Source organism: Chrysochloris asiatica, unplaced genomic scaffold (assembly GCF_000296735.1).
Source record: "Chrysochloris asiatica unplaced genomic scaffold, ChrAsi1.0 scaffold00064, whole genome shotgun sequence".
NCBI lineage: Eukaryota > Metazoa > Chordata > Mammalia > Afrosoricida > Chrysochloridae > Chrysochloris > Chrysochloris asiatica.
This window is the reverse complement of record NW_006408582.1, coordinates 14,407,893-14,426,980: the sequence shown is the minus strand read 5'-3', so window position 1 is coordinate 14,426,980 and position 19,088 is coordinate 14,407,893. Positions and strand designations below refer to the sequence as shown.

At 43.4% G+C, this 19,088-nt stretch overlaps 1 protein-coding gene across 1 annotated transcript in view; it reads left to right on the top strand.

The window, feature by feature from the left end:
- Positions 1-19,088, top strand: part of R3HCC1 (R3H domain and coiled-coil containing 1) — a 35,517-nt gene that overhangs the window by 10,795 nt on the left and 5,634 nt on the right. The window contains exons 2-7 of the mRNA XM_006864446.1: positions 15,068-15,179; positions 15,290-15,408; positions 15,553-15,631; positions 15,827-15,954; positions 16,561-16,698; positions 17,408-18,008. Of these exons, the coding sequence (XP_006864508.1) occupies positions 15,068-15,179; positions 15,290-15,408; positions 15,553-15,631; positions 15,827-15,954; positions 16,561-16,698; positions 17,408-18,008 (1,177 nt within the window). The remainder of the gene's footprint in view (positions 1-15,067; positions 15,180-15,289; positions 15,409-15,552; positions 15,632-15,826; positions 15,955-16,560; positions 16,699-17,407; positions 18,009-19,088) is intronic.

The following is a 19,088-nucleotide window of genomic DNA, read 5'->3' as shown; positions in this document are numbered from 1 at the left end:
GAAGACCATAGAAGAATTGATGCATTTGAGTTATGGTGTTGGAGGAGACTATTGAAAGTGCCGTGGGCTGCCCATAGAACCAGCAGATCTGTGTTGGAAGAAGTGTAGCCAGAGGGCTCCTTGGAGGCCAAGATGGCCAAACTTCATCTCTCATACTTCGGACATATTGTCAGGAGGGACCAGTCACTGGAGAAGGATATCATGTTTGGTAGGTTGGAGGGTCAGAGAAAAAAAGGAAGCTCCCCAGCGAGATGGATTGGCCCAAGTGGTAGCATCAGTGGGCTCAAATGTGGCAACGATAGTGAGGTTGGCCCAGGATCAGGCAGTGTTTTGTTCTGCTGTGTTTAAGGTTGCTATGAGTTGGCTCCAACTTGATGGCACCTAACAACAACAAAATCGGCTTTGGTATTTTCCTCAGTTACTTCACCTTCCCTCTGGTATCAGAATATGGGATGGATAGAAACTACAACTTGATTGATGGTCCTTAAGTCTTATACTAGTTTCCATTTTCTGTTTGGTTTCTTTACCGCTAAAGTGGGAGTATTGCAGGGAGAGAGGACTTCTCTATTAGCATTCCAGCTTTGAACAGGCACTGAATAATTGGTGCTAATCTATTCCTTCCCTCCATTGATAAAGGGATATGGAGTTCTGGTGTGGTGCTGTAGGATAAGCACTGGACTGTAAGGTCATTTGAATCGCAAGGTCAGTGTGTCAAACCCAACAGCCTCTCTAAACCCTATACAAGGTCTCTATGATTCAAGCTGACTCCACAACACTTAACCACAACATCAAGAACATGGAGCACCAGACTTTAATTTAATTTGAACGGGCTCTACCTGGGTTGTCACTTGAGATAAGTCTTTTGCCCAAACCTAGGGGGTTTACATCTTGTAATTCAGGAAGGCTTTGCACTGCCTCTAATAGTTCTAATCTCAGGGTTCCTACCCATGAGATTGTTTGGGGGTGGAATTGTAGTTGGAGACCAAGTTTACTAAGGGCATCCCTTCCTAATAAGGAAAGTGGCATCTTAGAGACCACTAAGAACTGCTGAGAAAGAAGGATTCCATTCCACCTATAAGTTGTTGTTGTCAAGCACTGTAGAGTCAGTTCTGACTCATAGTGACCATGTATAGGGTTTCCGAGATGCAGTTGGTGGGTTTGAACTGCCAACCTTGTGGTGTGCAGTCCCGTGTTGATGCTACAGGTGCTACACCAGGAATCCAACTACAAGTTGTTGTTGTTGGTGGTAGCTGTGTGCTGTAGAGTAGGTTCTGACTCATAGCGATCCTGCATTGGATTTCCGAGGCTGTAAATCTTTGAGGGAGCAAACAGCCTCATCTTTCTTCCGTGGAACTGCTACTAGTTTTGAACTGCGGACCTTGAGGTTAGCAGCCCAACTCAACCTACCAGAGCTACCAGAGCTCTTTAATTACAAGGTTAGAGAGGAGGTATTATATCGCCTAGTAAGATGACCATCTATTCCGACAACGAGACAAGAGGAGAGGGAAAGTAACATGCCAAAGGTTTTCAGGACCGAATAAATTGCTCCAGTATCAAGAAGAAAGTTCACGGATTTACCCGCCACATCCATGGTTACGGAAGCTCATCAAGAGTAAATATTGGCAAGGCACCAGTGAGCGCACTCCGTGTCCTCGGGCCCCTTCAATTCTCATGATCTTCCATCACCGGGGCTTTAGGGCTTCCTCCTACTCCCGTTTGGGGTGAGGGGCAGTCCCGTGTCCAGTGATCTTTTAGCCGACACCTGGGGCAGGGCATTTGAGGGCTTAGCTGCGGATGTTGCATCCCTGGGGCAGGATGTTCAAGCCTGAAGTGTCCCGGCTTTTCGCAATATATCACTCCTTGTCATTCCGGGGGTGACCAGGAGGGGTCGTGGGAGACTGTGCCGCAACTTTGGAGGTTGTACCATTTGACAGTCTTTACCTGATCCTCCACTACTCGCCACACCCCCTCCCCCGCTCCAGGAGCTCTGGTAGCGTTGTGGTGACAAGTCGCTCTGTAAATCTTATGGCCAGCAGTTGGAAACTACCAGCTGTTCCGCCAGAGAAAGATGAGGCTGAGGCTTTCTGCTCCAGTAAAGATTTACAGCCTCAGAAACACCCTATACGAGGTCTCTATGAATCAGAACTGACTCCACCGCACTTAATCACCAACGCCTGATATCTCCAAGTCTAGATTGTGATACACCTCAGTCGCTCTTTCCAGATGGTGGTAAATATCTGTCTGGAGTCCCAGGATCAATTTCTGGGTTTTTTTTCTGAAAATATCAGGTGCCGACTGGTTTATGAAGTGAGTATTAAATATAATGACTACCTCCTCTGAGGACAGGTCCATATTGGTAGATCTTGACTACCTGTTCTTGTCTGCCTAGAAAGGCGACAGGAGTCTCACATTTTTCCTAAGTGATTTCAGTTAGCTTACAAAAAATGGCAGGTTTTGATTGAATGACCTTCATGCACTCTAAATTAGGCGCTGACTCACGTGGTTCCTGTTCTTCAGGCCGTAGCTTTATAGTCCCACTGGGGGGTCTACCATGAGGATCACAGCAGGGCCTATAGGGAGATCAGGCTGGTGTGCCAGATCAAAGAGTTTAGTTGTGTAGTCAAATTGATCAATACATTTCCTAGGATCTTGAGAGAAGTTTCCTAGTTTCTCTTCAATGCTATTTAAGTCACTGACTGTCAATGGTATGTGGACCCTCACAATCCCCTGGCCATGAAGGACTTCCCATATGGATAGTGTGGCTGAAGCTGACCTTAAACCTGCAGTAGCATGGTGGGAGATACTACCTGTATGGGAGTTGGTTTCACCAGAGGTAGGCCTTCCCTGTCAATATTTCTCTGGAGTCCTCAACCGCACCCCTGGGGAAGTTGCTAAGGGAGTTTATCCTGCAGGCATCCTAACCCAGGTAAGAGAGCAGTTCTTCATACACCCTTCACACATCGTGGGCTATCTCTAAGAAACTTAAAAGCTTGAAATATGGGACCTCCTTGCCCTCCCATAGCATAAGCACTTGACCTCAAGGTCAGTTTGAACCACAAGGTTGGTAGTTCAAATTCAACAGCTGGTCCTAAGAAACCCTGTATAACTCAATGGCATTTAATGACAACATTATAGTTCAAGCTGCCATTTACGGGCCACAGTTCCTGGTCTCCCAAAACATACCCTGGCCAGGCCGTGTTACAGAAAAACAGCAACATTCTCCTTTGGAGGCTATCAAACCCAAGGGTCTTCCAGTTCTTCAACATTCCAAGAAGGGTTTGTGGGGGACAGATTGTCCTTGTCCCATAGTCCTAAAAGAGGAAGACAAGACAGAGGGGAAGAAGAGAGGGAACAAGCCAGTCTTGGGCATGTGTACCTGCTCCTAGTAGGCTGATTCCTTCAAGGAGTAGTCAGAGTGTCCCCCTGATACTCCAACTTTCCCATGGTTTGCCTGCACTGAATACCATGACTGGAACCTGTATGGGATCCCTGCTGCCGGCAAGGATAGTGCAGCATGCCCCCACCAATCACCTCCTTCTGGGACCCAAAAATCAGATTCCAGAGACTAGATTTGGTAAACCGACATCCCAGACTGGGATGAAGTTAAGTCTTCTAGCCTCTTATAGCCAAAAAAGTGGAGGGTTAAATTCAAATGTGAGATGAGAGTGGCCAAGGACTAGAGGGAGAGTGAAGAAATATGGGAGAAATCCAGAAGAAGGGTATGGACTAGAGAAAAGTAGCCCGTGGTGTGGCAGGGAATTCTGGCCACCTCTCCAGACAGGAAATGAAACTCCATCCTATTGAAAGGAGATTCAGCATATGGGAATAATCTGAGGTTCAAGGAGGTGTCTGGGGCAAATATGGAGGGAAAGAACAAGATAGGCAATAAGCAGGTGATCAGTGTTCCGTGGAGGCCCCACGACCAGGAGAGAAATGAAGAAAAGAGAAATCTAAAGGGTGAAGGTAGTAGCAAGGACACACTTTGCTAAGAAATGGTGAAGAAATCTCTTCAAGCAATCCCAGGTTCTGACACCAAAGAGACTATTAAGGTAATTCCCTGGCCTTCACTGGACCTCATCCAGAGATTGGTGTGAATGCAATAATCCACAGAAAGGCGTTAATTGAAAGTCAGATTTTTTCCAAGCAAGAGGGTTTCATTCATTATTAAGTGAAAGTACATTCCAAAGAGGGAACAAGTCATTCCCAGAGGAATGGAGAAGACCCAGTTTGTTTTATTTTAACTACTTCTGTATCTTATTTGGGTGGTATTGTCATCCATATTAACTTAATAAAATTTTGTTGTCTGCTCATGTTGGTTCTCAGTCCAAAGGACACTCTTTAGTATGTTTTGTAAAACTGGTCTTGTTATTACAAATTCCTTTAATTTCTGTTTATCTGGAAATGTCTTAATTTTGCCATTGTATTTGAGGGACAGCTTTGCTGGGTATATAATTCTTAGTTGGCAATTGTTTTTCTTTTCAGTTTGGTATATGTCATCCCATTGCCTTCTTGCTTGCAGAGCTTAGTCTTATTAATTCTCCTGTGTAGGTAATTTTCTTTTCCAAATCTACTCTCAGCATTCTTTTTTTGCCTTTGGTTTTGGAAAGTTTAATTATGATTATGTCTTGGTGATTTTTTTTCTTGTGATCTATCTGATTTGGGGTTCATTCAGCTTCTTGTATGCTTATCTTCTTGTCTTTCATGATGTTAGAGAACTTTTCTTCCAATAACTCTTTGACAATTTTCTCTGTGCTTTTTATTGTCTCTTACTGTTCTGGAATTCCTATCGCCAGAAAGTTATTCTTCTTCATGGTGTTCCACATAACTCTTAGGCTTTCTTTGTATTTTTTTTCATCTTTTTTCTGATTGTTCTTCTAGTGTAATAAGGAATTTATCCTCAAGCTCACTAAGTTGGGTTTTCATTGCTTCAAATCTACGCCTTTTCCCTTTAAATGTATTGTCCACTTCTGAAATCTTAATATGAATCTGGATTGCTAGTTGAAGATTTTGTATTGTTTAAAAATTAGCATTCATTTTGTTTGTTTGTCCTTGTAGTATTTCCCTAAACTCTTCTATTTTTTTTTCCTGTGTTTTCTTTGCTTTCCTTGACCTTTCTGTCAATCCTTTGAAGGCATCGGAATATCATTCTTTTAAGTTCTTTTTCTGTTAGTTCCATACTTTTTTTTCCTCAGAAATGTTTCCTGACTTTGCATCTGGGTCATTTGTTTGAGTCATTCTCTCTTGTTTCTTTGTGTGAGCTAAAATTTTTGTCTCCAGGACATTGTAGTTTTGTATTTAACTGTTGTTTATTTGTTGATGTGTTCTTAGGCTCTTGCTAATTATCTTCTGAGGGTGTAGTTAGAGAATGGAAACATGTGCACCATTCTATGTTTGCCATTCTTGTACCTTAGTTTAGAGTGGTTTTTGGCTGGTGTTGGCTGCTATCTATCATTGATCAGGTGGTATAGGAGCTGGTATTGGCTGTTGCCCCATGGGTGGCGCTTCAGAAAGTAGAAGGTTAAGGCTAGGTTGTATGAGAATGGTTGCTGTCTCATGTTGGGTGGAAAGGAGAAGAATCCCCCTCATCTCTACCACACACAAGAAAACAACAGAAAATAAACAAGAAACCAAAATGAAAAGAACAAATAATAAAGGAGAAAAATTAAAACAGGCAGCAACCAGAAAAGAAAGAAAAGAATAACTAGAAAGACAAAAGAGGGACAGGAAAATGGAGCTGTGGAAGAAAAAAATAAAAAGAAGAAATTTTAAAAACACTTAGAAAATCAGGGAGAGGGAAGATGAAATGAGAGAGTAGAGAGTAGTAAAGAAAAATAAAAAAGAATAAAAGTAAGGAAATGATAAATGGAAGAAATGAAGGAAAATCATAAGCAGAGATAGAAATAATAAAACAAATGGGAATGGAAAGAGAAGAAGAAAGAATAAATAAAGACAACAAAAGCAAAACAAAAAGACAGTACAGCTGTTGAACCCAGAGAAGAGAAAATTCTGGGAAGCTCCGGCCAGCCAAGTTGCTTATGAAGTGGGATGTGAGAGCAGAGTTCTTAGTCCTAGATGGAGTTCCTAATGTCCTGTTGTTGTTAGGTGCCACTGAGTCAGTTCTGATTCATAGCTGCCCTATGCACAACTGAACAAAATACTGCCTGGACCTGTACCATCCTCACAATTGTTGTTATGCTTGAGCCCATTGCTGATGCCACTGTGACATTATTCTTTCTGGTGATAGTCATAATATTTTCATCTTACAGCATGATATCTGACAATACCCTGCTGCTATTCATAAGGTTTTCAGCGAATAAACATTCAGAAGTAGTCCACCTCTCCTTCTTCCTAGTCTGTCTTAGTCTGGAAGCTCAAATGAAACCTGTCCACCATGGGTGATCTTGCTGGTATTTAAAACACCTGTTGCATAGCTTCCAGCATCACAGCAACACACAAGCCACCACAGTATGACAAACTGACAGACGAGTGGTGGTTTATCGGTCTAGGTGTTATTTATGTGTCAGGGCACTCACCCTGGAAATAGTTGGTGGAGGCCCTTGATGACGCTGGTTTTAGTGTCTGTAAGGAACACAGGGCAGCTGGGAGTAGGATGGCGGGTTATGAGAGTTTCAGCTAGACTAATCCTGGTCTGGTGGCACTGAAGGTTCTGTAGATCTGGAGTAGAGCCCACCTGAATCCAGTCGCCAGAGTGGCACACAGCCAGCCTCTGCCTCACACTGCTGTGGCTCATAACTATAGTATTCAGAACTTCCAGAGAGCAGTGTTTGTGCTGGGGGAGGATGAGAGTGGGAGCTAGCTACACCGCTGGTCACTAGGGGAGGGTGAGGAAAAAGAAGGACTCACACCTTCCCCATTGCCTGTTTGAAGGCTCTGCTAGGCCACTTTTTGTCTCCAAAGCTGGTCACAAAAGTTCTCCAGTCAGTCTCTCTCTCCTGCCATCCCTGTTCAGTTTCTCCTTCCAGCAAGCACTAATTCACTTCTCTATGTTTCCTCTGAAGTTCAGCATTCCATGATTTTCATCTGTGTCTATTTCATTTGATCTTTAGTGTTTTTGTTGTAGAATGTCCATGTAGTGCGTCTGTCTAGTCCGACATCTTGCCAAAAGTCTGCTATATAGAAACCCTTAATATTCATTTTTCCTCCTTCCCATTATGCATAAGCAACAGGCTGTGATGAGGTGACCCTTAACTGGCAAAGTAAATCTGGGCTTGAGATTAGGTGTCTAAACATCTGCAACGCCATGTCCCTACAAGGAGTTGGTGGTTGAGAGGAGGACAGTTCTGAGCCCTGTAGCCCACTGGGGAACCCTCCTCACTCTGTCTAATTTCCCGTTACTCTGGCCCTTTAAGAAGGGTAAGTGGAACTTGGGTAACTGGAACCTAGGTAAAGCAGTTGTGTCCTAGGAACTGTGGGTCAACAAAAGAATCAATTCAGGTAGAGAAGTGCTGGGTTGAATTTCCCACTCCTTTCTTCCTTTGGCTCCTTTACTCCGCCTTCTTGTTCCTTCTTTCTTGTTGTCCTTCACTAGTTTTGCTACTCTACAGCCTTTGCCCCATCCCTTCTTCTCTGTCCTTTCCCCTACACTTTCACTTCCTCTGCTCTAGATGGCTCCTCATTTCTGGAAACTGCTGTCTATAAGAGCAGTCCAATTTTTTCAATTTTTAGTAAACAAACAACTATTCTACAAACAATGACAATTAGACTGCATCTTTTCCAATTTTTATTTATTTCTTCAGTACGCTTGCTGTTTGCTGTTGTTAAGTGCCGTGGAGTAGGTTCCGACTCATAGCGACCCTGTACAGGGTTTCCGAGGCTGTAAATCTTTATGGGAGCAGAAGGCCTCATCTTTCTTCCGCGCAGCAGCTGGTATTTTCGAACTGCTGACCTTGAGGTTAGCAGCTCCACTATAACTACTATGCTACAGAGCCCCTGGTTCCTCTTTGTGTTGTTTGTGAAGTGCTGTTGAATAGGTTCTGACCCATAGAGACCCTGTATAGGGTTTTCGAGGAGCAGCTGGTGAGCTTGAACCCTGACGTTACAGTTCAAATGACTTTGCAGTCTGGCGCAACCCACAGCGCCACACAAGGACACCTCTGGTTCCTCTAGTTCTTCCTAATTAAACCCAGTGTAGTGTTTTGACGGTGAAATTTAGATTCTTAAATTGAGTAGACTTTGGCAAAGTAGTTTCTACCAGTATTCTCAACTTTTAAAGTTGCTTTGTTGGCATGAGTTTAGTAAAGAATGTATGTTTTGCTTTTTGAATGAATTTTAGTGTTTGAACTACAGTTCCATTTATCCCATTTGTGGTTTTGCTGCAAGTTTGTGTTAACTCTATCACCTCTTTTTAGTCAGTTTTATTTTTTAGCTCCCGCCCCCCTATATTTTGCTAGATGGTCAATATTTGTTTATTAACCAACCTCTCTAACCTCTGTCAGTTATTTGGAAAATATAGTACTTATTGATTCGGCCATGGTTATACGCCCTTCATTCTCCGCCCATTCTAATGGAATGTGCTGAATGTAAGGTTCTTGTCCTAATCTATTGAGATGACTATTATTATTGCATTAACAAAATTCAAAATTTTTGTTTCTATACCATTTTATGTCACTAACTGTTTCAGCTGAATGTTTAAATAAATTGTTCATCACCAAGTCTTTTCTCTTTTGACATCCCAGTTTGAGTCATTTATTTTGATTCATTTCTTGGTAGGGTGGAATATGGGGCCTATTAGATTTCCAGGAAGGATAATGAATATCAATGCTTAACTTGGAAAACTTGTAGTTAGTTGAATAATATATACCAGACATGAAGGTGTTATGGTTCTCATCAATGTACAAAGACTAAAAAAAAAAAAAAAAAGATTTATAAAAGAAATAGGGGAGGAGGAAGAGAAAGAAAAGGTACTAGCCTGGGAAGAGTAAATTTCAATTTTCTAATTAAGGTGATTAGGAGTTCTGATGTGGAGCTCTAGGGTAGACACAGACACGAGACTGCTAACTGTAAGGTCAGCGTTTCAAACCCACCAGTTGCTCCTCAGGAACCCTTTGAGTCGGAACCGACTTTATGGCACTTAACAACAACAACAACAATTAAGATGATTAACTGGAAGTTGTCTAAGAGGCCAGTCTGGGGAATGGATTCTGGAATCAATTGAGTAGGTAATTAGAGGAAACCATTTAAGTTATTTGTGGATGTTTTTAAAGTCTTATGTGTCAAAATGTGTAGGATAGATTGTCCCTGAACAATGTCTGTTCTGGCATCTCCATTTCAGACAGAATTATTAGTTCCAGAATCATTTCAGGTTTATTTCTTTCTGTTGACATCACAGGTTATAGAATTTTGGGGTCATAATATTTTTCCCTTCAAAGTTCTACAGATATGGCTGCATTTTCTTCTAGCATATGAAGTGCTAAGTGAAGTTGTCAATCCCCAAGGAAAAGAATTTCACCATGATTTTTATTAGTTTTGATTGTCTTTTGCTTTTTTTTTTCTTTTCCAGAACATATAGACCAGACCCTTTTAATCTGTAAATTTCTCTTTTGTCTTTGGTTCAAGAAAATATTCTTACGTTTTATTTTTCCTTTTCCATTGGTTCTGTTGTGTCTTCAAGTATATAAATCCATACGTTAGCTCTCCAACTCAATCCTCCATATTTTTATATTTTTAACTATGGAGTTCTGGTATAGGATATATCTTGATGTAAAATAAACACTGTATTGCTAACTGTAAGGTCGGTAGTTCACACCCACCAGAGGCTCCTCAGAAAACCCTATACAGTTGAGTTGGAACTGACTGGATGACACTCAACAAGCATAACATAAAGAAAGCTGTAGTTCCTTTGGAGTCCTGGTGTGGCATTGTAGGAGAAGCACTGAACTACTAACTGTGAGGTCAGTGGTTCAAACTCACCAGCCACTCCTTGGAAACCCTATACAGGGTCTGCATGAGTCTGAGTTGACTTACACTTAAACAACATAACATAATTTCTCTGGCTTTTGCTTTGAATTCTATGTAGCTTTCTATGTCAATGAGGAGTTTTTGATATGTAAGAGAGGCTATTTACTCATACCAAAAAAGCTTCTTGTTATTTAGATTTTAAAATATTAATCTATAAAAGTAACAAATCTACCTGGTTTTCATTAAGTGTTTATTTTCCATTTATGAATATTATTTTATTGACATAGCTAATATATTTTATATTAGCTAATATATATTGACATAGCTAATCTCATTTTATATAAAATGAGAACAACTCAGATAAGTTCAAAATGACAGAACAAATTTCCCTTAAACATTTGTTCTTATTTTCCTCATATATGTTAAATTATTCATAAATTTGATAGATTTTTCTTGAATTGAAATTTTTATTGAGATAATGGTAGATTTACATACAGTTTTAAGAAATAAAATGGAAATCCCATGTGCCCTTTATTACCGTTTCCCCCAATGGTAACAATATTCTGCAGAAAAACCCCACAAAAAACAAATCCCTCTAGATTTCCATGGTTTATTTATTATGTTGTTCAGTTTCCAAGTGTTTGGAGATATTCCTGTTACCCCTCTGCTGTTTGTCTCTAATTTGATTCCATTGCAGTTGGAAGACATACTTTCTTGATTTGTTTCAAATTGGCAGAGACTTGTTTCATGGCCTAGGATATGGTATGTTCTCTGGGAACTTGAAAAGTATGTGCTGCCCACTCTTGTTGAGTGGAATGCTTTATACATGTTGATTAGATCCTGTTAGGTGATAGTATTGGAGAGTTCTATATCTTTCCTGATTTTCTGTTGTCAACTGCTTAGAGAAGGGTGTTGAAATCACCAACATAATTATAGTTTATCTATTTCTCTTTCCAGTTTTATCAGCTTTTGCTTTACATATTCTACAGCTCTGCTGTTTGGTGTATATATATTCAGATCTACTCTGTCTTCTTGATGGATTGACCCTTTTATTATATGAAGTCCCTGCCTGTCTCTAGTAATTCCTTTGCTCTAAAGTGTACTTTATCCAATATTAATATAGCCACTCATTTTCCTTTGATTAATGTTTGCATGATGTATCTTTCCCCCCCTTTCTTTTACTTTTACACTACCCATATTGTTATATTTGAAGTAGTTTCTTACAGATAGTATATTGTTCAATCCCATTTTTTTAAATTAACTCTGCCAAGCTCTTTGTTTTAATTGATATAATTAGACCATTTGTATTTAGTGTAATTATAGAGATATGTTAGGGCATAAATAACCCTGGTGGTGCAGTGGTTAAGTGCTCAGCTACAAACTGTAAAGATTAGTGGCTTGAACCTACTAACCACTCTACAGCAGAAAGATGTATAAATCTGCTATTTTATTTTCATCCACTGTTTTTTGTTTCTGTTTTCTTTTCCCTACATTTTTGTGGTTTCCTCGGGCTTTTTTTAAGAATTGCATTTTGATTTATCTTAAGTATTTTAAAGTGTATCCTTTTGTATTGCTTTTTTAGTGGTGGTTCTGAATCACATATAACTTATCACAATCTATTGGTAGGCTCGTTTTTAAAGTTTGAATGGTAAAACTCCATTTATCCTGCCCAGTTTTTACTATGTTGCTGTTGTTCTTAAGTGCCATCGAGTCAGTTTCGACCCATAGCGACCCTGTATAGGGTTTCTAAGCAGTGACTAGTGAGTTTGAATTGCTGACCTTACGGTTCAAACCGATCTTATAGTCAAGTTCTTATCCTACAGTGCCACACCAGGACTCCAGTTTATATTATAGTTATCATAAATATATTTCTTCTACATAGGTTTTGAACTACATTGGGCAGTGTTATACTTTTTTAAAACGTTTTTGTGAATTGCATAATAGTTCCCATGGGGGAACGTCAGTTTTACACTCATTTTTTCATTGTAATGATTACAGTCTCCTCCGTGCATCATCATTCAACAGTGTTTGCTTCTATTCCCTCTGTTTTTTGGGGAGGGGTGTGGAGAGGGTGGGGTGGGGATGTACACAAAAACAGACAGTGTTATACTTTTTGTTTCAACAACCAAATATAATTTAGAAGACTCAAAGGAAGATGGAAAACCTTAGTTTTGTTTACTGTTGTTGTTGTTATGTGCCGCGGAGTCGTTTCCGACTCATTGTGACCCTGTATAGGGTTTCCGAGGCTGCAAATCTTTATGGGAGCGGAAATCCTCATCTTTCTTCCGCGGGAGGAAGAACTGCTGACTTTGCAGTTCGCAGCCCGATTTGTAACCACTAACCTACCAGAGCTCCTTTGTTTACTCTAATTATCTCTTATTGTTTCCATTTTCTTGAGAAAATGTTAGTTATTATTATTATTTTTTTTTAGGATAATACAACTGTTGACAATTTCTGTTACTTCCTTTGTCTGAGAATGTCTTAATTTCCACTTCATTTATAAAGGGTATTTTCACTGGATATAGAATTCCTAGTTGGCAGTTTCTTTTTTTCAGCACTCAAACATCGTGCTACTTCTTTTTGGCCTCGTGGTTTCTGATGAGAAATCTGCTGTTATTTGAATTATCCTTCTCCTATAGATCAGGATTTGTTTTTACTTCCTGATTGTTTTCAAGATTTTCCTTTGTGCTTGGTTTTCAGAAGTTTAATTATGATGACTCTACCCCCTAGGAGTTGGCTGTCCCTTCAAGACAAGCCTTTAGGACTTCTCACAATCACGCCCTGAAAAGAGACTTGTGACTTGGTTCCCCAGATTCTCTTTGTCCTTGTTTATTTTTTAAAGACATTTTATTGTGGATTGAATGGAGGTTTATAGAGAAGATCATCAGTTTTACATTAAACAATTCAGACACACTATGTTTCATCTCACTGATTACTATCCCCTCAATATAACATCACTTGGCCCACTTCCTTTCTGTGTTTCTTGTTTCCATTCCTCCTCCTTTCCTAACTCTTCTGAACTTTTTCCTTGGGTAAAGGCTGTCCCGTTGATCTTAAATGGTGAAGTATTCTAAAGTGTGTGTGCCTAACTACTGTTACTGTTCCCTTATGATGTGATGATGATGATGTTAAGTTCTGTCCAGTTGATTTTGACCCATAGTGACCCTGTCTGTATAGGGTTTCTGAGGAGCAGCTTGTGAGCTTGCACCAGCGACATTGTGGTTCAAACCAACTTTGCCATCCGGCACATTAAGACTTATCTATAGTTTGGCTGAAAATTGAGCCATGGGGGTATGCTCATTTCAGACGTGAAGGTTGACTAAAGCCTACGGTCTTGGGGTTCCACCATTCTAACCAATAAGCCTGGTCTCTTACAATTTTGTGGTTTTTTTCCACATTTTTCTTCCACTTTATCCAGGACCTTCTAATGTGATCCTTTTCATAGCAATTGGTAGTGGTAGCTGGGCACTTTCTTCTGATCTCAGGGTAGTAGAGACTCGTGTTTACATGGTCCAGTAGTCCAGTGGTTAGTAAAATCTGTTGTTGTGTGCCATCCAGTCAATTCAAACTCATAATGATCCTATAAGACAGTAGAATTGACCCATAGGCTTTCCTAGGCAGTAATCTCTATGGGTGAAAATCACCAGGTCTTTTCTGCTGCTCAATCACTGGTAGGTTTGAACTACCGACCTTTTGATTAGCAGGTCCATTAACCACTAGCGCTTAACCATTGTATCATCAAAGCACCTTGTTTTTATACTGGGCCCTCTTTATGCTTTGTGGGGGAATCTGGAAAGATTATTTTAGTAAACTTGGTATAATACAATCATCATTTGAAGAAGTACTCTGGAAAAAATTACAAGAAAGCAAAATACATCTGAATTTTTCTTCACTTCTCCTTTCCTAGCTCTCTGCACTTTGTTGGCTTCTCCTCATCCCTAGTCATCCCCTATGGTAGGGCTCACTCAGAATGTCCCACTTTGTTCCCAAACACAGCTCTTGTTGTTGTTGTTGTTAAGTGCCGTTGAGTCGGTTCCGACCCATAGTGACCCTGAACAGGGTTTCCGAGGGTGTAAATCCTTACAGGAGTAGAAAGCCTCGTCTCTTAAATACGATTTATTCAGGGTTCCGCTTTGCTCTGGGCTTGTGGAGTCAGATGTTCAGGGGCTTACAGTTTAAAACCTCTCAGGGAACAGAGGATTTCACCCTTGGTCTTCTAGGTTAAAATAGCCCATCCTACAGGCTGTCTGATGGTAAGGATTTCAAGACCTATTTAAGGTAGGTGCTAAAGTTTTTCTGAATAAAGCAGGTTAGTATAATTTGGTATCCTGAAAATCACTGTGCTAATAATGTTGACCCAGTCCAGTTACCCACAAGGGTCATACTCCTTGTCAATGACTCCTGTGTGTTTGTTTGGTTGACCTCTCTGTGGTATCAATCAATGGAAGGGAGGAAGGAGGCCAGAAATAGGCAAAGGATGCTTTAGAAACGTCCTTCCTCTCTATGATCCTAGGTAGGAGACTGGAAAATCAGATGCCTCTACTACCTAACGTATATTATTGTTGTTGTTGTTAAGTGTCATTGAGTCAGTTCTGACTTATAGTGGCCCTGTATAGGTTCCTGAGGAACGGCTGGTGGGTTTGAACTGCTGACCTTTTGATTAGCAGTCCACTGCTTGTTCTTCAGCTTCACACCAGGACTCAAACGTATTTGCTGAAAGTAGTTGATTTTAGGACAGTGTGCTGTCATGGTGAAAAGAACCCCCCTCCCCCGAAAAAAACAGCAGGCTTTGAAATCAGACCTACCGCCTCTCAAAGTATAAGAATCTAGAATGTACTCTTTGTAACTTTGGGCAAAGTATTTCTACTTTCTGGGCCACTGTTTTTTCATGTCATTGTGGGGATAAGTGACAGGTGTTGGGGCCAAATGGTGGTAGTGATGGTGTGCCATGGAGTCAGTTCTTACTCATCGTATCAAAGCGGAAAGCCGCATCTTTCTCCCTAGGAGCTTCTGGTAAATTCGAACTGGTGACCTTGCGGTTAGTAGCCCAGCTCATAATCCACTGATTGTTGTTAAGGTGCTGTAGATACGGTTCCGTTGACAAAACGTCTTTTCAATTTTTAAGTTGTCCCTGCAATGCCTCCCCCAGTCCGCGCGGTGGCGCTGCGTCTCCAACGAGGGTTGAGTTTTCCCTTCGGAGCTCGGGGGACAGGAGGCTTCTAGGGACCCTTAGAGCAGCGAGACGCGGCGGTGTGGCCGCGGTGAGTGGGGCCGGTGGCCCGGGGGGCGACATCTCCCCACCTTGGGTCTGGTTCCACACTAGCCTAGGTGGCTTTCTCTCCTGCGCTGAAGTGACGCCACTCTGCCGCAGTCCGTCCGCCGGCCGTGGAGTTATCTCCTCTCCCGCGTGGGCACTCGGCCCAGGAGAAGCAGGCCCCAAGTCCCCATCCCACCCCCACCCCGTCTGCCCGGAAGGCGGGACCGGCGAGGGTAGGGGGAGAGCCGGGGAACCCTCTCCGACTTGAATGGCACAGCGTTCTGCGTCTCAGCACCGCCCCTGGGACCCCGGGTCCCTGCAGTCGCCTGTGCGGTGGGCGCTCCCAGGAGGTCAGCCTGACGCTCCTCCTGCCGTAGGCGGCAGCTGGAGAGCCGGGAGCCCCGGAATCGATACCAGCCCTTAGCCCTTGGTGGTGTAGTGGGAAGAGCACCCGAAGTAGGGTTCAGGAGAGGTCTCGCCGCTTCCCTTCCATTGACTTGTCTGGAGGGGCCTGGGCACACCACCTGCCCTGCCCTCAGCGTGCACCCTCTCTTGGAAGAGAATAAACGTGGGACCAGAGGTCCTGTCACCCGGGTTGTGGGTGGGTCTGCATCTGTGCTCTGATCCCCAGCCCTGCCCATCTCCTTACAGGCTCTCCCAGCTGTCATCCTGGCCCTTCTTTGCTTGGACGGTGTCTTCCTCTCCGCAGCCGAAAATGACTTTGTCCACCACATTCGGGAGGAGCTCGACCGCTTTCTGCTGCAGAAGCAGCTGTCTAAGTAAGCTGCTGTGAGCGCGATGGAGAGGTTGTGGCTGCTTGTGCCTGCTTTGCTCCTAGGAAGAGAAGGGTTCCCCCAGAGCCGCCCAGGTCCTCTGCCTCAGTGAGATTACTGGCTCGCAGTGGACTCGGACCTTGGCCTTTATTTAGTTTTAGTAAGGTCTTCTCTCTGGCCTCTCCCAACTGTAGCTTTCCTTGGTAGTTCTGAATATACTGCCATGGGAAAGAAATACAGAGCAGACTTTGGAATCAGACCACTTTGGTTCAAAGAAAGAATCTAGAATTTATTGTTTTTGTAACTTTGGGTAAGTTATTTCATCTTTCTGGGTCTCCGTTTTCTCATGAAGAAAATACGTATGCTGTTGTGGGGATGCCAGGGCTGAAGGGGCCCATCCCAGGAATAGGGATGGTACCAGTAACTCCCAGTGTACCCTTGCGTGATAATCTCTATATAGGCTCAGGGCCTTTGGAATTAATCTGGGATCCAAGGGGTCCAAAGGAGCCTAGTGTTAAGTCGTCCTTATACTGGGGGTAGACCTTGTAGGGCTGAGGCCCTAGGGATGGGACCTGTACCCCCTTCTCAGCACTCCTTCCTGTCCCTTCCTAGGGTGCTTCTTTTCCCCCCACTCTCCAGTCGCCTCCGGTACCTGATCCATAGAACAGCAGAGAATTTTGATCTCTTGAGCAGCTTCTCTGTTGGGGAAGGCTGGAGGAGAAGGACAGTCATCTGTCACCTGGACATCAGGTGTGTATCGTATGTATCCTGCCACCTTGGAGGGCTTTCAGTCGTTCATTATGGATGGAGGGGGTTAGCTAGTCAGCCCCCCGGGAAGGAAAAGCTTATCAGGAACCAGGGTTGGAACCCCTCGGCTGCTGCCCGTCTTCTAAGCCTCAGTGGCTTAGTCAGTGCTGCCTTTTGCTTTCAGCTCAGTAATGGAGTCGACGTGCATTGCTGTGGCATTGACTGACTCACATTCAGCTCTACACCTTGGGCAGGAGTAGTGAGTGTGCCTGACGCTCCTCTCCGAGCTTGTACCTGCTGAGACCAGAGAGTGGAAGCAGCAGCTTTACTGTCCTTCAGTCATCTCAGTTTCCACGTGGATCTGGCGGGATGAGCATCTTATCCTAATGCCTGTGATCCTAGTGGTTAAAGTTAGACGTTTTCCTAATCTGCAAGCATTTACCTCACCTGTTATGCAGCCAAATATTTGGTTCTCTGATGCCGTTTATAACTGAGGAAGGTGGGGAGGGAGAACTAACTGCTGTGGACCTGTGAGAGACGGCATGCTGCCCTCAGTATGTCTTTCTAGGAGATTTTCAAGGGTCCTTTTGGCTTTGGTTTTGGCCTAAAGCTGACTTGAAAACCACTCACCTGAATGAGAGGTGGCTGCAGTCACTACTTTCCTTTGAGTCTAAATAGCACTCTTTATTTTCTCCTCCTGCCCCTTCTCCAGGCTGCCCAATTCAGATGGCCTCTCTGGCCCATGCCGCCCTCCTGGCTCCCACCCTGGCAAGTATCGTGGTTCTCGGCCTAACTCAAACCAGGGATCGGCTGCTGGTCCCCGAGGGTCACGGGCTGGCCAGTGGCATCGTGGACGCAAGCCAGACCAGGCTTTGTATGTGCCTCGGATGCTGCGCAGGCAGGAAGAAGGGCCACCGACCCCTGCCTCAGGGCTCAGGGCAGAGGCTCCAGCTGGCGGTGCCCCAGAGGAGCCTGGAGATGCTGGTGCTGGGGACCCCAACTCTGATCAGGGACTCCCTGTGTTGATGATCCAGGCAACCAAGGACCAAAAGGGCCTGGGCCAAAGTTGTAAGAATGAGTCACTGTTGGACCCCGTTGACGCAGTGGCCTCAGGGCCTGAGAGTCACTCAGGAGAAGGAGATGGCTTGGAGGTAGCCAAACTGCTTGGGTCCAGCCTGCAGCTAAACCAGGTAGAGGGGGATGAGATTCAACTGGAGAAGAGCATGGCAGCAGAAGAGGAGGAAGAGGAAGAGGTGGAAGAGGAGGGTCGTGGCAGCTGCTCAGAGGACGATTATAATGAGCTGCTGCAGGAGGTGATAAGGCTCTTAAGCTCAGAAAAGCAAGGGCGGAAGTGAGGTGGGCGTAGTTGTGGGTGGATGGGAGAAATGGGTCTTGGTCTAGAGGGTTGGGGATGTGATGGGCGGTCAGTGCTGGGTGTTGGGTGGTAGGGATCCCTTAGAAAGCATGAGGGAGTCAGGACTTGCACAGTGGAGGAGGAGAAAGAGTCTCAGGATATGGAGTTAGGAGGCATGGATTTGTGGGGTTGGGTTCCCTATCAACTGTTTAGGAGCTGTTTGACCATGGACAAGTCAGTTTGCTTTTGTAAGTTTCAGGTCCCTCATTGAAAAAGGCAGCTAATAATAATGATAATATGTGTATAGATACTTCACAAGGTAGCATAGAGAGCATGGATGGGGACGTGCATCATAGGCGCTCTAGGTTTACAGTAGGGTTTCATTTCAATGACTCGGCTGTAAGTCCATTCTGACAAGTCAAATACCTTTTTGCCTTTTATTTTTCATTATTATTGCCTTTTGTTAGCAATATCTTTATAAATCCAAACTTTATTTGTCTCTGGGGGTTGTCATGAGAATTATTGTGTTGGTAAGTGCCATTGAGTTGGTTCTGACCCATAGCGAACCTGTATAGGGTATCTGAGCTGTGGCTGGTGAGTTTGATCTGTTGACCTTGTAGTTCAAACTGACCTTGTAGTTGAGTGCTTACCTCAGGACTCCGCCATGAGAACAGCAACAGTAAATTACATGCTGCAATATTGTATGTGTTGTTGTTGTTGAGTGCTGTCGAGTTGATTCCGACCCATAGTGACCCTGTATAGAGTTTCTGAGGAGCAGCTGGTGAGCCTGAACCGCCATCCTTGCAGGATTTAATATTGTATGTTGTTGTTGTTGTTGTTAAGTGCCGTCAAGTCAGTTCTGACCCATAGCGACCCTGTACAGGGTTTCCGAGGGTGTAAATCTTTATGGGCGTAGAAAGCCTCATCTTTCTCCCACGGAGCGGCTGGTAGTTTCGAACCGCTGACCTTAAGGTTCACAGCCTGATTCGTAACCACTACGCTACCAGAGCTCCTTAATATTGTATGTGTTGTTGTTGTT